This window comes from Liolophura sinensis, chromosome 4, assembly GCF_032854445.1.
Source record: "Liolophura sinensis isolate JHLJ2023 chromosome 4, CUHK_Ljap_v2, whole genome shotgun sequence".
NCBI lineage: Eukaryota > Metazoa > Mollusca > Polyplacophora > Chitonida > Chitonidae > Liolophura > Liolophura sinensis.
The window spans coordinates 5894245-5917248 of NC_088298.1; the positions used below are offsets into that span (position 1 = coordinate 5894245).

Consider the following 23004-nt stretch of genomic DNA (forward strand, 5'->3'; position numbering starts at 1 on the left):
ATTTTTGTACTTTTCTATCCTTCATTGATGTATTAGCACATGTATTAGCACTGCCCATATCTGGGCTTAAGCTGGCGTCCGTGTTGATACTGCAAACTGAAAATCGTCAAAATTACTGGTCAAATTATTGGTGTGGACCGATTTGGCAGAGACCAAAGAAGCTTACTGTGTCTCATATTGATTTCAAATGTAACGCTGTTTCCAAAAACTCTTAAATCTAATCAACACAGAGGGTCATGAAGATTTCCGTAAAAGGGAGGTAACTCGTAATGCGAACAGGTAACTTCGCAGAACTTTAGATATGTTCATACTGAGTTTATGTAATTTTGAATATTTCTTTCCAAAAACAACCTCAAACTGAATAAATGTAACCAGTATTTAGTTTTTCTGTCCGTCAGTTGACGGACAGAATACCTGCTTGTTCAGACGACTTCTACGAACACTTGCACTTGTTCAAAATCTTTAAGAGCCTTTATTTTTTTTATCCTTCAAAGCTATTCACTTCTATTTATTTACTCATAGGACTATTGTTTAACTCAAGAATTTTTCACTACTGTGATGGTGGTTAGTTTTATAAGTGAAGGAAATCAGAGTGCCTGGGGTAAACCATCAACCTTTGGCAAGTTACTGACAAACTTTCTCACATGTGACATAAAGATAAGTGCTGGTGGAAGACCAGTATGATGGTTTTCATGGACTTCTAACGATTTTTAAGGACAGACTGTGCTAATGGCGAAACTGGGTTGCCAGATGCTTATTGCAAATCTGCTTGGACCACACCAAATTTGTTGTTTTACGGGCAGAATACACTTTTTTTCAATTTTGGAGGAACGTATAAAAATAAAACTTGAAAATCATCTTTGTGGATAATGTGGACTGTCCGGCCGTGTTTCCAGCTGCAGACAAATTAACATGTCATTAGAAAAACAGGAAAATCAGAAAAAAATGGAGATCAGACAACACAAAAGGGTGGATTTCAGTTTAATTCCATTTTTTGATTTTTTTAAGAGTTGGCTAGCCCGGAAAACATAAAAAAAATTGATGCAGCCTTCGGATAACTAATTTACTATGCCATCATTTTCAGCCAAAGTTATCTCGAGGGAGTCAAAACATCAGCAACCATAAAATAATTCACACAAACTCATTCAGCAATGACAAGATCTCAACTGGACTTTCACCTCTACTTTTTTATCTGCCATGCGTTACTTTTTTGGGAGAGTATATACATGTATGTAAACCTGTGTTGTATGTTTGAATGTAAGGTGATGTGGAGCTCTCCGGTCTTGGAGGTGCTTTGTGTCACGCAGGAAAAGATGTTGAATAAAAATGTGACAGTTGAAAGACAATAACTGACTGTGTTTGTGTTGTATTATATCAATATTCATTTCTTCATTTATCTGATTGGAGTTTTACGCCATATTCCACAATACTTCACTTATACGATGGCGGCCAGCATTATGGCGGGAGAAAACCAGGCAGAGCCCGGGGCAAACCCACGACCATCCACACCTTGCTGGCAGACCTACCTTTTGAGTTTCGCAGTTGGGCCCACAGCTATGATTAATGAAGCGTGATATATTTCCCTTGATAGTGGCGTCTATAACCTCATCAGCGTTAAGAGCCATGAAGTAGCAGTGCTCCTGCATGGTTTTGGCGTACTGCTTTGTGCGACTTTTAAACTCCTTGTAGTCCAGAACTTCACCGATATACTCCATCACAAACTGCCCTCTGTGGAAAAAACAAAAATCAACGGTTTTGCAACACTTTGTAGTCCCTGGGCTCCACAATTAATTTAATGTTCATTTATTCTATGAGAATAATCCAAAGCTAATGGGCCACCAAGGAATCTCCTCTGACATGAACAAAATAGTGAATTACATTCATATACTAAAACTTTGAAGTAAGTGACATCATACAATGACTGTATAATGGCATACGGACAAACAATGAAAGGAGCAGAAACAACGAATGTCATGCAAACTTCACATGAAATGGTGTGAAAAAGTATTTTTAAATATGCTCTTAAATAACCAGCCTAGCATGGACATTGTCAGGTAACAGTATCAAATCCCACCTAGTCAGGAACAAACTGGTTAGTTAGTCAGGAACAAATTGGTTAGTTAGTCAGGAACAAACTGGTTAGTTAGTCAGGAACAAATTGGTTCCTCACGAACGTCACATGTAAATAAGATTGGGAATCTTCAAAACATTACTTGGACTGCCTAGTTTTGAAATTTGCCAGTCACATCTCAAAATGTTATTTGCAGATATCAGAAAATGATTTGTGTGTGGTGGTTATTTGGGACCACCCTTGGGTACATATCTGAATCATTCTTTGGGATAATGCAGATGAGCATGTTATGAATGTCTAATAAACTCAAAAGGACCACTGAGTGAGAGGCACCTGGGTCATTGTGCTGCGCTAGCAAGCTAACCACTGAGGCCCCCTATCACAAACTGATGTCTACTACAGTCATTTACTTACGGTTCCAAATCCTCCGCAGCGAACAAACCCCAACCTTTCGAGTCCGTCTTCAAAGGTTTTGTCCGCAAATACTGATGCTGCAGGGACATAAAATTAAAGACATTTCTACAATCAACAACATCCAAAAGCAGCACTCTTGTACATCTGCGATCTCTGTGCCTAACTTTTGGTGACCGCTCACAGTATGATATGGCTAGGGTCTTTTTGTGGCCGTCTTGATTTATTAATTAATTAATTTATTTACTTGGAGTTTTACGCAGTAATCGAGAAGTTTTCACATATATAATGGAGGCCAGTATTTTGGTGGCAAGAAACCGGGCAGAGCATGAGGGGAAACCACGACCATCCCCATGCTGCTGGCCCCATATAATGGAGGCCAGTATTCTGATGGCAAGAAACAGGGCAGAGCATGAGGGGAAACCATGACCATCCACACTGCTGGCCCCATATAATGGAGGCCAGTATTCTGATGGCAAGAAACAGGGCAGAGCATGAGGGGAAACCACGACCATCCCCACGCTGCTGGCCCCATATAATAGAGGCCAGTATTCTGATGGCAAGAAACAGGGCAGAGCATGAGGGGAAACCATGACCATCCCCACACTGCTGGCCCCATATAATAGAGGCCAGTATTCTGATGGCAAGAAACAGGGCAGAGCATGAGGGGAAACCACGACCATCCCCACGCTGCTGGCCCCATATAATGGAGGCCAGAATTCTGATGAAAAGAAACTGGGCAGAGCACGAGGGAAAAGCACGACTATCGGCAGGTTGCTGGCATCCAGGCCTTCCTACGCATGACCGCAGAGGAAGCCAGCGTGAAATTCAACTGCACTGGTGAGAGACTAATGGGGTAATACGCTGTGCTAGCACGCTAACCCCAAGGCCACAGAGGCCCCACCATCTCCATAAACATTTTAATCACATTTTTTGGTGGTAGAAACTTTGAAGTCTGCAAACCAATATTTTATTTTAGGTACATGTCTGTGAATTGTAGGCCACAGATTCATAGAAACTTTGTTCTAAAATGCTGCAGGGCAATAAAATAGAAAAAAAACAAAAAAACAGAGCTCTTTCATGTTCTTACAGGACCAATCAAATGGAGGAAGACAAGAATTGAATTTAAATTTGAATACATGTGTATGTAAGCTGTAATAGAGTATGCTGTAACATGGGCATGCACAGAGGGTATCAGAATATGCCTGCATTTGGCCCTGCAAACTAAAAAGGCAAATATTATAACCAAATGTCTTACTTACCCTCTGAAATCTCTTGTTAGTACAGTAATCCCCACATGGGCAGCGGCTTCCACTGTAAACATAAAATCACAAGCGTGATTACAAAAGCTGTTTTGGATTGTTATGCCTGAAAATAATTAAGGATCGTAAGAATGGTATGTATTTATATATTTGATTGGTGTTTCACGCCGTACTCCAGAATATTTCAATTATACAGAACCCTAGGGAAACCAACCACCCTCAGCAGGTTGTTGGCAATCTTCCCATGTACAGCCAGACAGGAAGCCAGCATGAGCTGGACTTGAACTCATACTTCCCACTTCTGGCACGGAGGCCGCTTAAGCAGAGGTTAAATTTTATTTTGGGCAAAATTAACATCTTCACATACTAGAGTAAAGTTACATTTTTCCTTACAAGCAAATATCAGAATACCTTAAAAAATTCTTGGACGTACGTAGGAAGGAATTACAGCAACCTGCGGATGCTACCACCATAATGCTGTCCGCCGTTGTTCAAGTGAAATATTCTTGAGTACGACGTGAAACACCAATCAAATAAATAAATAAATAAAAAGGAATAAATAAAACACTCTTAACATGAATGGAACTGACAAACACAAGCAAGATGTTTAACCTAAGTCATGCAAAAACCAAATAAAATACAGCATTTCCTGCTCTTTTTTGAACGCCTTACTGCCTCAAGTTTTTTGCATACGGAAGAGCAACTTACAGTGCGATTCATGCATCTATTTAATTTCATTTTGGAGGCAAAACTTTATTGGTTTTATCAGTCCACACAGAATTTTTTTGTTTTTTTTCAATTTTCCAATTTTTTTCCCAATTTTGGGGTTTCACATAAGGCATAATTTTATCAGTCCACACAGATGGACTACTGACCTCAGAATATGCTTGAACAAACATCTGGCAAACATGCGACAAGGTTAAAGAATCACAGTAGTAACCATAGCACTTGCACATGTTTCCAAAAATCCTCAAGTACATAGGTTAAAGAATCACAGTAGTAACCATAGCACTTGCAGATGTTTACAACAAATCCTCAAGTACATAGGTTAAAGAATCACAGTAGTAACCATAGCACTTGCCGATGTTTCCATCAAATCCTCAAGTACATAGGTTAAAGAATCACAGTAGTAACCATAGCACTTGCCGATGTTTCAAACAAATCCTCAAGTACATAGGTTAAAGAATCACAGTAGTAACCATAGCACTTGCAGATGTTTCCAACAAATCCTCAAGTACATAGGTTAAAGAATCACAGTAGTAACCATAGCACTTGCCGATGTTTCAAACAAATCCTCAAGTACATAGGTTAAAGAATCACAATAGTAACCATAGGACTTGCAGATGTTTCCAACAAATCCTCAAGTACATAGGTTAAAGAATCACAGTAGTAACCATAGCACTTGCACATGTTTCCAACAAATCCTCAAGTACATACCATTCAATCATGAGCATTCTATTTAGACAGTCTTCCCCACAGGCTGCCATGCCAGCCTCCCTGTCTTCTGCAGATGTTATGCAATCACACAACATACGCTTAACCTCTCGCATCTGTTTGGAACGTTTCCTGAAAAGGCCAAAATCACACTTTTTATATTTAGCCAATCAATTTATTTGTAGTTTTCAATATCCATGTACGAAACTGTAATACTTGATAACTTCATTATTTCTTGGCCATCTTCACTTAAATTACAGCCATTTTGCAAGAAAAAGAATAATTTCACCAATTAAAAACTTATGACAAAATTGTCAAGTATACTCAGACTTATTTTTTTCAACATACCTGTGTATTTTCATGCTACACTCAAGGCTATTTTCTTAGACAATGCTTTTACTGAAAATAGCATTTTCAAATTTTCCTGGCCACTTACTTTTCGCCTATGTAGATGTTATCAACGATTCGCTCAAAATATGGAGGATCTTCTGGAAGCTTCTCCGGTTCCTTTGGTATTTCTTCCTCAGAAGCTTCGTTTTCTTTCATTTCTTCCTCTTTGAAGGGCTCTGCAGCAGACGACGTAGCTACTTCCTGGTCATGTGACCAGAGAGGTTCAGGTTTGAGCTCGTGTTTGACCTCTGTTGCCATAGGCTCAGAATTGTTGCCACTTTGAGTTGAACTTGGCTCAGCGTCACACACATCTGGGGTAGAAACAGGGAACAAAGTTGTAGTTTGGTCAGCTGGAGGTGGAGGGCATACAAAATCCATGCCTACAGCAACAGTCGCTCGAACCTCGACATTCTGCGGGGCAAGTGGGGGAGGAGTCAAGCAAATCGGAGCAAGACCTTCTGCTTCGCTCGTTCTTCTCCAGCGAGATTTCAGCTTGCCGGGACTCTGGTAGTTGGTCTCTTCTTTCTTGATGTCTGCGATCTGTGGTCTTGTAGGTAGTCGAGGAGATCCATCAGAAGTAGATGGCGTTGCAAAGGAGACGATATCAGCATCCTTATCTTCCTCCTCCTTCTCATTCACATCTGCTTTCCTCGATGACGGAGGATCATCTTTGTGATAGGGGTCGGATCTCCTATCCCTGTATCTAGAGTCCCTTGTTCGGTCACGTTCACGATCACGATCACGATTTCTACTCCTGTCAGATGAGCGATCGTCGTCGTAGTCATAACGGTAATCGCGACCTGAACGACGACGATCACTGTAATCGCGGGAACGTCGATCGTCATCACTACGAGAGTCCTCGTCATACCGTCTCCTTCCCCTTCGATCCCTTTCCTCCTTTTCTCTCCTCCTCGCTCGCTCTGCTCGTTCTTTTTCTTTTTTGCTTTTACCTCCGTCTGTATCATCCTGCTCAGATTTTTCCTTTTCTTTTCTCTCCTCTATAGATCGGATTCGCCCACTACGCCTGCGTCCGCTTGGTTCACTGTCACTTCGACTATCACTGTCACTAGGCTCATTCGCACCTTGGACTCTGTCTTTCCTCCCTTTTCCTTGAGAACTTTCTGCGCTGCGTAATGAGGAATCTGCTGATGAGCTGTCAACTTCAGCCCGGTCAGCTGACCCAAATGGTTTCCACCCAGACATGGTTGATTCTGCAGCAGTTCTCCTAGCAGCAGTATCGGTAACTCTCTCTTTTCCAGCATCCTTAACTTGAGAAGAAAAAATTCCAAAAGGACTTCCTGTGGCAGTGGTGGAATCGGCAATAGAAGGCTTGATCTCAGGAGCACCAGTCCCCTTCTGTCCAGCAGCATCTAAGCTTTTATCAGATAAGCCACTGAACACGATTTTATCAGGCAAACCAAAAAAACCTCGTTTCTTTGGAGGAAATATTCCTTTCTCTTTTGGAGCAGAGGTATCTGAACTGGGTACAAATCTTCTGATTCCCCCCAGTGGCTGAGGTGGTTTTGGTAGGCTGAGACTACCTGGGGCATCAGACGGTATCTGACTGGTATCCTCTGGAGGTAGTTCTACTGGAGCCTGAGACAAATGCGTTGAGGCTGCTTCTGGTGGTGCACCAAGTGAAACATGAGCATCTGTAACGGTGCTAGATACCACTGGAGGTAGAGTACCGGTGATTTGTGATGCAGTAGTGAATTGTGACCTGGCAGTGGCTTCTGGTAGAACAACACCCGGTGGTATGGAACAGAAAGAAGTTTTGGCATATCCTTGTGGTACAGCCTTGACTGTTGGTACAGCACTAACTTTAGGTACTGGGGTGTGTTCTGTTTGACCGGTGAACTGTTGTATGGCAGCAACTTGCGCTACAGTACTGGCACTTGTGTACGCTACTGGAGAATCTTGAGTTACAGGAGTAGTTTGTGGAATGACAGAGAGATGTGGTGGACCAGGGATCTCTGATACAACAGTGCCAAATGGTGAAGTCGCTGCTGCAGAAGGAACTGTAGGTGGATGTGAAACTGGAACAGGTTTCTCATTTGGAAGGTTCAGCCCTGAAGGTGCCACAGGTGGGAGGGGAATTCCAGATGGAGCCAAATGCTGTAAATGAATTCCCATGGGTGCCACAGTGGACGTTGGAATTCTTGACGGTGCCACTGGGGGAGGAGGAATCTCTGAGGGTGCAACAGATGCTAATGCAATTCCCAATGATGCTCCTGGCGGTGGAGGAATTCCCGATGGTGCCACTGGTGGTGGAGGAATTCCTGAAAGTGCCACAGGCTGTGGAGGAATTCCTAATGGTGCTGCAGATGGTAGGGGAATTCCTGATGGTGCTACAGGTTGTGGAGGAATTCCTAAGGCTGCCACTGGTATTGGAGGAATTCCCCTGGGTGCCAATGGTGGTGGATTAATTCCTGAGGGTGGCACAGGTGGAATGTGTGAGGCAGGCTTAGAGGCTGACCAGACCTGTTGTGGTTTCAACAAGGCCACAGGATCCACCGTAGGTTTTGGTGATTGATGCAGAGGCAAAGGCGCTGTGTCTGCTGAACTGAACTCTTTCACTGGTGGATGAACTGTAACTGGGGCTTGACCTACAGTTGGTAGTTGTGTGTTCCCAACAAAACTGTCAACATTCCCTGATGGATGTGAGGCAACCTGTGAATTAGGTACCGATGAGAAACCAGGAGCTTCTCTTGTGCTCACCAACATCTGTGATTTAGACGGAATGACATCTAATGACGGCTTGTGGACTGCCACGGGTGGATCACTGGGTAAGTTAACTCCTGCAAGTTGAGCAAGATTCAAACTGGAAAGCTCTGCTTTTTGTCCTGAGGTGGGTTGACTGGGAGCAAGTGGAATAGGGATACTGTCTGGTGATGAAAGTCCTACTTCAGAGATAGATCCAACTCTTTCAGTTTGAGAAGACTGGACAACTGGGGAAAATTTTCCAAACTGCTGTTCACCAGACATTGGCTTAGGAATGGCTTCAGCCCTTTCTGGTGCATCATTAGCTTTCACTGTTTGGGGCTCTTTCTGTACCTCTGATCCTAGGGAATCTGCAGGTATCTTCAACGATGGTTGCAGAGCAAGAGATTTCTCCCCAAGAGCACTGTTGTTGTGTTCCATTTCAGGTCTCCCTTCAAAGCCACTGGATACAGTTATTTTCTGCACAGGAGGCTTAATTGTAGTTGGGGAACCAGATTTGTGTTTGCCTGCTTGAAGCAGCACCGGAATACTTGGCTTAGGCGATGAGCGCATGAATGTGAAAGACACCTTACCTGATGGCGTATTTGTAGAGGTGGGTCCCAGACTGGGTGTAGGTGTATGTGTAGCTTGGTTGGACTGAGCTAATCTTGGAACTGTTGTTGTTGGAGATTGTACTCCTGCTGGTAGTGTAGCCAATGGTGAATTCACATTAGGTACTTTGGAAGGCAGAACAGGGGGTAAAGGAATGGAATCAAGATCCAGAGGTAGCTCTGAAGGAGGCTTTATTCTGTCCAGAGTACTTTGAGCACCTGTAGCCACATTCGAGTCAGCCTTAGCTTTCATTCTTTCGCCATCCACTTCAGGTTTAGGGAGGTTGACCTCAGACAAGAGCTTCGAAGGCTCTGTTCTACTTGAAGTCTCTTCATCACTTTTCTCAGGTGTTGCTGCCAATTCTGACATTTTGCAAGAAGTTGGAATTAGTGTTGATTTATGCACATCTGGAGAACACATTAGTCTGGACCCTATAGGGCTTGCCTTATCAGGGCATTGCACCATATTATCCTCTGCAAGTTTAGCCCCTTCTTCCACACAGGACACTGTTGACAAACGAATACTTTCAGGAATGGGACCTGGTACTTTCTTTTCTGCAATTTTTGATTGTGCTGCTGCAAGCTGTAGTGGATCTGGAATCACAGCTGGCAATTCTGTTGCCAGAAAAGGTGCTGCCATCTTTGAATCTATGATAGGTGGTGGTGGAACAGGCTTGGGACCCTGCTCAGATAAAGTTGTAGAAAATAAAGACAACTGGAAAACAGAGGCCACATCAGGTTTTTTTTGTGTGTCAATACTTACAGTTGGTGTCACCGCAGAATCAACTGGGGACTTCGATTTACAATCTGGTGCCTGAGGCAAGTCATACTTTTCTGTTGCAAACATAGGCATTTGTCCTGAAGGAAAAGGGTTAGGTAGCTTGTTGGGAAGGTCTGCTAGAGCTGCTGTACCAGTCTGAGGTTTGAGAGCACTGAACAGAGGTGTGACTAGAGGAGAAGGTATGGATGGGGGTGGGACAGGTAGAGGGAAAGCATCCACTGGTTTAGGTACAAATGCTGGGGGAGGAACAGGGCCTGGAACTTTCTCAGGAAGAAGAACAGGCCCTGGAGGTTTAACTGGACCTGGAGCAAAAATGTTCCCAGATTTCTCTCCACCAGGAAGTCCTACTGGAGTAACAACTGGGTCAGAATCATTTCCCTGTGGAAGAATGAACCCTGCAATGTTAACAGAAACTGGATTTACGTCTTTATCTGGAGGGTGTACTGAACCAGAAACTGTTTCTGACAATGGTTGAGTGGCTGATGATGACAGTATGGTGTTCCTGGCTCCACTTGGGACTGAAAGCATTTCATGTTGAGCATCAGATAAGTGATGGAGTACATGCTGATCCTCATATATAGTTTCTCTAGATTTATCACTGCCAATATCTACTTTTTGGGTCTTTTCTACAGTTGAATCTGGACTAGACCATCTAGATCTCCTTTTCCCATGTTTTGCCCTTTTGTCATCAATGGTAGCAGTCTGTGATTTGGGAGAGTCATTCCCTGATGTAGAACTACATTGAACAGGCTCTTCGTGCAAACTCATGTTAGATGTCACAGCGTCACTATCTTCAGCTGAACGAGAATCTGTCTTTAAGTCAAACCGATTATACTTTGTTTCCTTTTCAGAAAGTTTCTTCTCTCTCTCCACGACAGCATCTATTTGAAGCTGGTCCACAAAACTTTCATCCCACAGAGACTTCCTTGAATCTAACAATGCATTGTCTTTGTCTTTAGTTTTAGTGAAATCCGAATCAGCAAAATCTGAGTTGTATTGCCTTGATCTGATCGCATCATCCAAACATTCTCCTTGTTTTTTAGATTGTTCTCTTCCACTTTCTGATCGCTCTCTGTCAATACTTTTATCTTCAGCTCCTCTTACTGTCCTTTTTGGATAGTCTCTATGAAATTCTTCCTCAGGACTCCTTTTACACTGTCTTCTTTCTTCTGTAAGATGATCTGCTGAACTAGATCGTCTCCTTCTGCCTGAACGCAAATCTTTCCTTGTTTCGAAGCCCTCTGCTTGTTTCTTATCTCCTTTGTCATATGCCTCAAAATCAATGGAGCTCTTTCGAACAGTTGTTTTCTCAGAGGTATGACTCCCATTCTGATCATAATATTCAGTGTCTTCAAGTCGTGATATTCGTATCTCTAGATCATGTGATAAATGGTGACCATATGTCTCTCTAGATGTTGAATGCTGCCATGGTTTGGCGCCAACCCTTCCTGATTCTTCAGATGCCTGTGAAACTTGGTTGTCCCATTTCAAAGGCCCGTCCCTATCTGCATCACCACCTGCGACATTTTTGTCAGAAATCTTTCCTCCACTGTGAGATCGAAGTCGCCTTCTCAAAGACTCTATTCCTTCATGCTCATCAGTAGAATCCTGCGAAGAATCGCTGTTGTATCTTTTCTCTGATTTCCTACGCCCAGCATAGTCGATCAAGAGCTTGGAATTTCCCGATGATTTCTTATTCTGCAGACTGTGAGAGTCACTAGAAGAATACATTTTAAGCAGTCCTAAAGCAGAATCTGATGGTACCTCATGATCTTCACTTTTGCTTGAGTTATCATTATCATGTGGTTCTTTAGATCTTGTGCGAATCTTGTGCGAATCTCTTGTTACAGTCTCAATTTCAGTATGTCTTGAAGAGTGCTTTTCTTCCATTTCCCTTCTTGATATCCTGGGTTCTAATGAATTGTACTCAGGAGAATTGGAACGATCTTTAGAGTCCAAATCGACCTTATCAGACTGTCTTGATGGCCTCTTAGGTAAGCATACTTTACCTTCATTGGAGGAATCTCTTGTTCTCAGCCTTAACTCCCTGTCTCGATGTCTCATCTGCCTGGACTGTCTTGGTGATTCCTTTGAGTCAGATTCCTGAGAATCACTTGAAGGGTTTCGTTTCATCCTTTGCTCACGAATTTTAGAGGCTTCTGCCCTTTCGATAGACCTCCTTGAAGTTCGATTCATGGGCCTTGTTCCATCCTTTTCAAAAGAATCTCTTCTGAGCCTACGCCTAGACTGCCTGGATTCCGTTTCACTAGATGAATCGTGTCTAGATTTTGACTCCACCGATTCTCTTCGATGAGACTCATTTGAAAGTCTCTGAGAACACCGTCTTCTAGTCCTAGGTTCCTCAACTTCTGGAGACTCCTGGGACCTCTCTCTCCTTGATCTTTTCACTGGTGATTCAGAATCTCTACGTGCCTTGCGTTCAAATGATCTGGATCGTGATCTTCTGCGATCAGATTCATACGGTGATCGACGCCTCGATCTGAACTCTGGGGACTTGTGCATCTCATCCCTGTGTCTGTCCGACCTCCTGCTTGAGAACTTTCTATCCTCCTTTCTGTCATCACGATCCGAATCACCAGATGAATCTCTCCCATGCCTTTTCTCAGATTCGCTTCTATCGTATCTCTTAGATCTACGCTTTGGAGACTCACGAGCCTTTCGATCGTGAGACTCTCGAGACCTGGATGAACGAGTCTCTGCCCTACTATATCCTTCAGTACTCGATCGCAGTTTGCGTCTTTGTTCACCAGAATGCATCACATCACTGCTTTCAGATCCCTCTCTATGATTTGGTGACGCAATCGTTTCTTTTTCACTTTTCTCTGACTTGGCATAGAGAGACTCTGGTGAGGAGAGTTCCTTTGTTTGCCTGGAGCTCCTGCTGGACACAGCACTGTTCTGTGCCTCGCTTACGCAAGGGGAAGGATTCACTGATGTCTGACTAGAGTCTTGGACCACTTGCAATTCTGAATGGCTATGACTTTCCGCTGCAGATAGCCCCGTCTCCTGATCTCCCCACCTAGAACGTCTTGTGCGTCTGGTCACGGTTGGCACACTTTGACTTCCAGTGACTTCAGAAGGTTTTGGCACCAAAGCTGTTTCACTTGAAGTTAAAGCCATCTCTGGAGTTCCACCTTCACTACCAATAACTTTCTTCCCTTCAAGTAAAGTCTGCACAACAGCTTTTGCCTTCTGAAGGCTTTCTTGATCAGAAGATGGAAAATCCAGTTTCTTCGTAGCAGGCGCAGCACTTTCACTTTCACTATCATCATCAGACTCAGCTGAAAACACATTTAGTCTTTTAGTTGTCTTTATCTGAAAGCAGATTTTTCCTTTTCCTGAATCCTGTCCCATTTGAAATTTCCCAAGCCTAGTTCTTGGAGGCACCAGGGAAATCTTTGGAACACTCTGCTTCGCAGATAAAACCAAAGCCGCATCTGAAGACGAAGATACTATTGCTTTATTTGGCTTTTCTGGGGATCCTTCATCTTCTGCATCATCAGAAAACAAATCTACTTTGATCTTCTCATCTGCATTTCGGACAACATGTACGACTGGCGGAACACGGCTGGGTGAAGACGGTTTATTGGTACCTTCAGGAGGTTGGGGAGCTGTGGTTGCTCTAACATCGCCAGGCATGGGTGGCAAGGGAACATCAGCAAGGTCAAATTCCATGGTAGAGCTGAATGAATTTTTCCCTTTCTTTCTCCTTTTTGACTTTCGCCCTGTGGCTTGTGGCGGGGGTGGAGGAGATGCATTGCGATGTCTGCGCCCTGCAGAATCCGACATGATGTGCAGACTGCTTTCACTTGATGTCGACTCTTACTTCATACCTGCCAACAAGCAACAAAGAAAACACAGTTTCAGTTCTGCTGGAACAGTTAACGGTTCATTTAATGTTGCATACATGTAAGTACATATCAGAACCCAACAAGACCTTCCACACACTTTGTTTTGGACCCTGAAGTAAACAAATGCAGCAAATTACATTAGTGCATTAGTGTTTCCATCAAAGCTTTTTCCATCAGCATATCATGTATCTGACCCTGAAATTTTGAACAAGACTAAGTTATCCGTTTTGCTGGTTGATTTTGGAAGGAAGAAAGCCAAGAAAATATGCGGGAAATGTATGCTGATCAACAAAAATGCCACTCTTTTCCATAAAAAATCGCTACACCTGCATATTTGTCCTGTTTTGTTTTATTTTGACAAAGGCACGGTTTCTTTTTTGACTCTGAAGTAGCTACAACAATACCATAAATCTCAGTAAGTACAGGTAAATATAATGATATCTTCCTAGCACTATTATGATTAAACGGCTGGCCTTCAGTCAGTGATCTGATTGGTGTTTAATGCTGTATGCAAAAACCCTTTGGGCAAAAGTAAATATTATTTGCATACACAGTGGCAACATGAATTTTTCTCAATCAGTTTTGCAATGTATTTTATTTTTATTATCATTTTAATTCTGATATCTTAAAAAACAGTTATAATTTGACATTCTGACTCCTGAAAAGCAGTGATGGTAGACATGGTAGAATCTAACTGTATCACCTGTGTGCCACACCGAAAAAACCTCCTTTGAGGTCACTCTACCCTTGAAAATGTGCCAATGGCAAGTTTTGGAGTTAAAGTGGCATAAGCCAGTTAAAGGCCTAGCTTTTAATACAGATTTTGTTATCTTATGTGAAGTGAGTGAGCGACAGCTTAAGGTCTAATGTACGATGTTTCAGTCATATGACGACGAAGGAATCCTTAGGGTGCATGTACGTGTAATGTGCCTCCTTGTTGCAGGACCCGATTTCCAAAGCTCTCTGATCTAGTGATGCTTCACAGAGACGACTTACCGGAGGCAAATAAGCTGCCCCCACCTGAGCCATTATACCGATACAGGTCAACCAGTCATTGCACTATCCCCCTTAATGCTGAACGCCATGCTAGGAAGTTACAACTTCCTCTTTTAAGGTCTTAGTGTATGATCAGACCCAGGGCTGACCCTTGATCTAACACCACGAAGCGGACGCTCTACCAACTGAGTCATCGAGGCCAGTAAAATCTTATGTCGATGGCCCAAGATAAACGTCATGCATTTTTTAAAATCCACCCTGGCCCTAATTACATACAATAGACAGCTTTGGCGAACTCAAATAGTCAAATATTATATATTCTACTTCTCTCGACATGTCTTTCACCCTGAAAGGCTGATATCATGTGTCCTTTTTTATTTTACATTCTGTTATCTAGAAAATATGTGTCACTACCGTGAGATTACCTGGACACTGCATGTTTTTACAGTAAGCAAGTTCCCACTACTCTAAGGCTTCACATCTCACAAACGAATCTCGAGTTACGTCAATCACAGCCTTATAAAAAGGGAGGTAATTCAGAGCTTGTCTATTGGGAGTAATGTCTCAATCCATACATATGTAGGTTGTTCAACCCTGTTAGTGTCCCCTTATAGCTGTACAATACACCTGAGTTATATCGCTTTGAACAAGTAAAAGTAAATAGATGGGAACAAAAATAAAATGACAACGACTGTGTCTTAAAAATCAACTCTGAAGTCAAATTTAGCCACAGTAAATCGTCAACCCTTTCGATCAATCTGTGTAAGGTCACCGCTGTGTGCCAGGCTGTGAAATTTTTTTTTTTTTTTTTAAAGTTTTAAATTTTTCAAGACTAAACCTAACTTATTGGGCTAGAGAATTGACACCGATTGGCTGACAGTGGAGATAGGGTGGTCTGGGTTAAACTGTGTAGCTTTGGTAACATTTATAAATCTGCCCGGCCTAAAATTCAGCTGAGACTAGGCATAGCCTAGACTTTACTACCTCCAACATCAGCCAATCAGAAACGACTCTGTGTCCCTTTAAAGGCAAAGGCCAGTGTAAACTAATGTATCTTTCAGATGAAAGACCACTAAACACTGTCCAGAAAAATAGCTGGATTTATTTTTTTTGGGGGGGGGGGGGGGGTTGAGTGAATTGTGTTAAAAGATCACATTCTACAGTAGTCCATTGTCACCTGATCAATTATGTCACATTTATATTTTTTGCCTGAAATAATTTGTTTGAAGGTCAAATCGACCAATGCATTCATAGATCTACATGTATATATCCATTTTTAATGGTCTTTCATCTGACACATACTTGATTTTATTGTTTTATTTGCCTTCAAGTCTAAGGCATCATTGTGATCCAGGAGCCTAAGCACCTTACTATTCCCACGTGACCAGTGTAGGGTACATGTACACAGTGGGCACACATCATGGAATCCTTCATTGTCATATGACTGAAAAATTGTTGAGTACGACGTTAAATCCCAAGAACTCACTCACTCACTCATAGAATCCTCAGTCTAGGGACTGACTGTCCTCCCACATCAAATACACAGCAACCCATAGGATTACAAACACAAAAGTGAAAAAAATTAATATTTTATCTGTACTGGTCTCCTAAGGGGAAGGGTCACACCAGATTAAGGCATGTGATCATCACAAGATTAAGGCATGTAATCATCAAAAGATTAAGGCATGTAATCATCACAAGATTGAAGCATGTAATCATCACAAGATTAAGGCATGTGATCATCACCAGATTAAGGCATGTGATCATCATCAGATTAAGGCATGTGATCATCACCAGATTAAGGCATGTAATCATCATAAGATTAAGGCATGTAATCATCACCAGATTAAGGCATGTAATCATCATAAGATTAAGGCATGTAATCATCAGAAGATTAAGGCATGTGATCATCACAAGATTAAGGCATGTAATCATCAGAAGATTAAGGCATGTGATCATCACCAGATTAAGGCATGTGATCATCAGAAGATTAAGGCATGTGATCAACACAAGATTAAGTAATCATCAGAAGATTAAGGCATGTAATCATCACAAGATTAAGGCATGTGATCAACACAAGATTAAGGCATGTGATCATCAGAAGATTAAGGCATGTGATCATGACAAGATTAAGGCATGTGATCAACACAAGATTAAGGCATGTGATCATCAGAAGATTAAGACATGTGATCATGACAAGATTAAGGCATGTAATCATCACAAGATTAAGGCATGCAATCATGACAAGATTAAGGTATGTGATCAACACAAGATTAAGGCATGTGATCATCAGAAGATTAAGGCATGTGATCATTGCAAGATTAAGGCATGTGATCATCAAAAGATTAAGGCATGTGATCATCAGAAGATTAAGGCATGTGATCATCACAAGACTGAGGCTTGCAATCATCACAAGACTGAGGCATGCAATCATCACAAGATTAAGGCATGTGATCATCACCAGATTAAGGCATGTAATCATCACAAGATTAAGGCATGCAATCATGACAAGATTAAGGTATGTGATCAACACAAGATTAAGGCATGTGATCATCAGAAGATTAAGGCATGTGATCATTGCAAGATTAAGGCATGTGATCATCAAAAGATTAAGGCATGTGATCATCAGAAGATTAAGGCATGTGATCATCACAAGACTGAGGCTTGCAATCATCACAAGACTGAGGCATGCAATCATCACAAGATTAAGGCATGTGATCATCACCAGATTAAGGCATGTGATCATCACAAGATTAAGGCGTGTAATCATCACAAGATTAAGGCATGTAATCATCAGAAGATTAAGGCATGTAATCATCACAAGATTAAGGCATGTAATCATCACCAGATTAAGGCGTGTAATCATCACAAGATTAAGACATGTGATCATCACAAGATTAAGGCATGTAATCATTACAAGATTAAGGCATGTAATCATCACAAGATTAAGGCATGTGATCATCACAAGACTAAGGCATGTGATCATCACAAGATTAAGGCATGTAATCGTTACAAGAAAGGACAAGGACAAAACTACCACGCTTCACCTAAAGTTTACCTTGTTGTAAGTGAGATATTTTGCTTGATTCCGACCCATTCATCAACTGCTATAATTTTTGTGAAGGTTTATTAATTTCTGATCAGAAGACATGATCAAATGTTGGTGTATAGCTTAAAAAATCTCAGTTTAAAGCCTTAATGTGCTTTTGTACCTGTGTTGTCACATATGTTTCCATGAAAACTAATGTATCTTTAAAAATATCAATTTAAAGCCTTGACTTGCCTCTGTACGTGCATTCTAAACACTAAACTTTCTGTGAAATCTTTTGTGTCTTTAAATATATCAGCTTAAAGTCTTAATGTGTACAATGGTGTTCAGTTTTGTTTGGTGGAGGAAACTGCAGAGCGCAGGGTAAAACCACCAATCTTTGGCAATTTACTGACAAACTTGCACCCCACATTGGTGGAAGACAACTAGTCTTCAGCAAACGTTAGAATGCACAATGGGCCACACGAGTGTCACTGACAGGTATTCAACAAACATAACTTCACAATGGCCCCAATAAACTGCATCAATTTGTTACTGTCACAAAGACCCGAAGAACAATGGGAGTGAGGGAATCTATAGCGTCCCTGTCCCAGATAGGTCTCTGCGGATGGGCGAATGTTTTCCCTGGACTATGTCTGGTTTCCTTCCACCTCACCCAACACAATGGATGGCCCCCGTTGTAACATGCTTAAATATGGCATATTAAATGAATAAATAAATTCAAGGTGGTCTGATACAATAATACCATCCATCAATATTTCACAATTTGCCAGATATTGTCATAAAAGGTGAGACTGTCACAGCACATAGCTGACATTATAGTAATTATTATATTTCTTATAATTATTTCCTCGTTACTGGACGCCGACGCTCAGGGCATGACATAAGCTACATCTGCACTCTGTAAACTACAGGCAAGTCTATGAAAACTCTTCTGCCTCCTGAACTAGTGTTTTCAAAATACTGTAATTGGAGACAAGAAACCAAGTGTCAATGACCTATGTTGACACCTGCTTGTATATTTACTTCCTTAAATTCTTTGAATATTTCCTTTTTTGAAAACATTACTGTTGCTATTAAAGAAACAGGTGGAAAAAGTTTTATTGTGCACATAACTAGACATAAAAATTTTGATATGCCTTGTCATACTGTATCGCAGGCACTGTACGTTGCATGACTGTGCTGTACTTCGCATGTTACTACTGGTACACACAGCCTTCATTAGACCACGACTGAATTTACAAGCTTAGTCATACATTTATGCATGTAGTGAGTACTTCCACTGCGTCTAAACACCAAATGCATGAATGTATCAAATTTCTTTCCTATATTCCAGCTGAAGTTTGGTATGAAAAAATGCACAAGCTCATAAACCTATCAAAATGATACATTTGATGGTACGCACAATTGCTTTTTTACGATGTACTCACGAATATTTCAATTTTATTATGACAGCTAACATTATGGTGGGAGCCCTCAGGGGATGGGACGTGTGTGTAGAGTGGGGGTGGGGGCGAGGGGAATGTTAACAAGAATTCCTCATGTGTGCCTTTATAAGAGTGCCATCAGGCTTATGGGATAAGGACAGTACACACTATCTTATTAGTCATCATTTTGCCAGGCATCAGACAAACCTACACACTTCTTCCACACAGTGTATTTCTACATGTACATATACCCTAATTCTTCAACCTTCAATTACTGCACACACTTCTTCCACATAGTGTATTTCTACATGTACATATACCCTAATTCTTCAACCTTTTCAATTACTGCACACACTTCTTCCACATAGTGTGTTTCTATATGTCCATATACCCTAATTCTTCAACCTTTTCAATTACTGCACACACTTCTTCCACAGTGTATTTCTATAGGTACATATACCCTAATTCTTCAACCTTTTCAATTACTGCACACACTTCTTCCACATAACGTATTTCTATAGGTACATATACCCTAATTCTTCAACCTTTTCAATTACTGCATACACTTCTTCCACATAGCATATTTCTATAGGTACATATACAGTAATTCTTCAACCTTTTCAATTACTGCACACACTTCTTCCACATAGCGTATTTCTATAGGTACATATACCCTAATTCTTCATCCTTTTCAATTACTGCACACACTTCTTCCACATAGTGTATTTCTATAGGTACATATACCCTAATTCTTCAACCTTTTCAATTACTGCACACACTTCTTCCACATAGTGTATTTCTATAGGTACATATACCCTAATTCTTCAACCTTTTCAATTACTGCACACACTTCTTCCACATAGTGTACTTCTATAGGTACATATACCCTAATTCTTCAACCTTTTCAATTACTGCACACACTTCTTCCACATAGTGTATTTCTATAGGTACATATACCCTAATTCTTCAACCTTTTCAATTACTGCACACACTTCTTCCACATAGCGTATTTCTATAGGTACATATACCCTAATTCTTCAACCTTTTCAATTACTGCACACACTTCTTCCACATAGTGTATTTCTATAGGTACATATAACCTAATTCTTCAACCTTTTCAATTACTGCACACACTTCTTCCACATAGTGTATTTCTATAGGTACATATAACCTAATTCTTCAACCTTTTCAATCACTGCACACACTTCTTCCACATAGTGTATTTCTATAGGTACATATACCCTAATTCTTCAACCTTTTCAATTACTGCACACACTTCTTCCACATAGTGTATTTCTATAGGTACATATACCCTAATTCTTCATCCTTTTCAATTACTGCACACACTTCTTCCACATAGTGTATTTCTATAGGTACATATACCCTAATTCTTCAACCTTTTCAATTACTGCACACACTTCTTCCACATAGTGTATTTCTATAGGTACATATACCCTAATTCTTCAACCTTTTCAATTACTGCACACACTTCTTCCACATAGTGTATTTCTATAGGTACATATACCCTAATTCTTCATCCTTTTCAATTACTGCACACACTTCTTCCACATAGTGTATTTCTATAGGTACATATACCCTAATTCTTCAACCTTTTCAATTACTGCACACACTTCTTCCACATAGTGTACTTCTATAGGTACATATACCCTAATTCTTCAACCTTTTCAATTACTGCACACACTTCTTCCACATAGTGTATTTCTATAGGTACATATACCCTAATTCTTCAACCTTTTCAATTACTGCACACACTTCTTCCACATAGTGTATTTCTATAGGTACATATACCCTAATTCTTCAACCTTTTCAATTACTGCACACACTTCTTCCACATAGTGTATTTCTATAGGTACATATAACCTAATTCTTCAACCTTTTCAATTACTGCACACACTTCTTCCACATAGCGTATTTCTATAGGTACATATACCCTAATTCTTCAACCTTTTCAATTACTGCACACACTTCTTCCACATAGCGTATTTCTATAGGTACATATAACCTAATTCTTCAACCTTTTCAATTACTGCACACACTTCTTCCACATAGTGTATTTCTATAGGTACATATAACCTAATTCTTCAACCTTTTCAATTACTGCACACACTTCTTCCACAGTGTATTTCTATAGGTACATATACCCTAATTCTTCAACCTTTTCAATTACTGCACACACTTCTTCCACATAGCGTATTTCTATAGGTACATATACCCTAATTCTTCAACCTTTTCAATTACTGCATACACTTCTTCCACATAGCGTATTTCTATAGGTACATATACCCTAATTCTTCAACCTTTTCAATTACTGCACACACTTCTTCCACATAGCGTATTTCTATAGGTACATATACCCTAATTCTTCATCCTTTTCAATTACTGCACACACTTCTTCCACATAGTGTATTTCTATAGGTACATATACCCTAATTCTTCAACCTTTTCAATTACTGCACACACTTCTTCCACATAGTGTATTTCTATAGGTACATATACCCTAATTCTTCAACCTTTTCAATTACTGCACACACTTCTTCCACATAGTGTACTTCTATAGGTACATATACCCTAATTCTTCAACCTTTTCAATTACTGCACACACTTCTTCCACATAGTGTATTTCTATAGGTACATATACCCTAATTCTTCAACCTTTTCAATTACTGCACACACTTCTTCCACATAGTGTATTTCTACATGTACATATACCCTAATTCTTCAACCTTTTCAATTACTGCACACACTTCTTCCACATAGTGTATTTCTATAGGTACATATAACCTAATTCTTCAACCTTTTCAATTACTGCAACCAATATTTTAACACATTCTGAGAAAACTACGGGTCACAGATAATCTGCACCGTTCTATTAAGCTGGCATCTGAAGCGACACAAAAAAAATCATTTGGGGCGTCATTTTCACACTAACTGTATGCATAAATTCCACTGAAAAGAGTGTGATAGAGGCCGAAACAGTTGAAGATTTACGGTACGCGAAAATTCACTTAGAATACAGTAATTCACCCTACATTTCATTCAATTTTCTTTAATAAAAAAAAACAATACATGTAAATGTATTCCATTACTTACACACACAAGATATACTGTAATTCTAAACAAGAACAAAGCTTGCCCAACAACAGGAATTTTCATGTGCATGCAATGAATTGAATGGTTATTTAGAAACTGGTATATCATATATGCATTCAACAGAAGTTCACCTATACCCAGGCCGTTAGTTTTACAGTTGGAGATTGAAAATGAAAGATTATGGGCAGCTTTTTGTTGCCTGCTATGGTTATATTATTATCGAATTTTCATTATTTTTTGGAGTACAAGGCACCCGTGGAAAAGTAACCACTACCAGCTACAGTACCTGACATACAATTAAGTCATCGTTTTAAAATTGAGTTTTGGGTAAATTAGACAGCTACATGTACTATAATTATTTGCAAGGTGTTTATTCAAGCATATTCTGAAGGCTGTTAATCTGTGTAGACCAACAAAATCATATTTTTGGTGAAGACCTGAAATTAGCCAATTCAACCAATGTAGTTTATCTCCAAAATCAAATCAAAAATGTATAATGCATAAATTGCACTGAGAGTTCCTCTTTCATATGTCAAATTGTTGAGGAATGAGGGCACCTGCTCAGCAGTAACAGACTACAGGTAGCGTGGACACCCCTACAGGTAAATTTGCATGTGCACATATCCTTGTTTCTGTAACCGTTTTAACATTATCATAAACAGTGTATGTAATAAACACATTATGGTTAGGACATGTGTACCACTGTATTGGTTCCAATATTACTGGTGGTATTTCTACTTAACTGCCTACACAATTCAATACAGTACGTAATTATTTATTTGATTGGTGTTTTACACCGTACTCAAGAATATTTCACTTATATGACGGCGGCCAGCATTATGGGAGGAGGAGCCCGGGCAGAGAATGGGGGGAAACCCACGAGCGGGTT

The 23004-nt window shown here is 40.6% G+C and overlaps 1 protein-coding gene across 1 annotated transcript in view; it reads right to left on the bottom strand.

The window, feature by feature from the left end:
* LOC135464899 (uncharacterized) overlaps positions 1 to 23004 on the bottom strand; it is a 46544-nt gene that overhangs the window by 15027 nt on the left and 8513 nt on the right. The window contains 5 exon segments of the mRNA XM_064742466.1: positions 1527 to 1728; positions 2486 to 2562; positions 3745 to 3796; positions 5182 to 5310; positions 5615 to 13514. Of these exon segments, the coding sequence (XP_064598536.1) occupies positions 1527 to 1728; positions 2486 to 2562; positions 3745 to 3796; positions 5182 to 5310; positions 5615 to 13470 (8316 nt within the window). The 5' untranslated portion in view covers positions 13471 to 13514.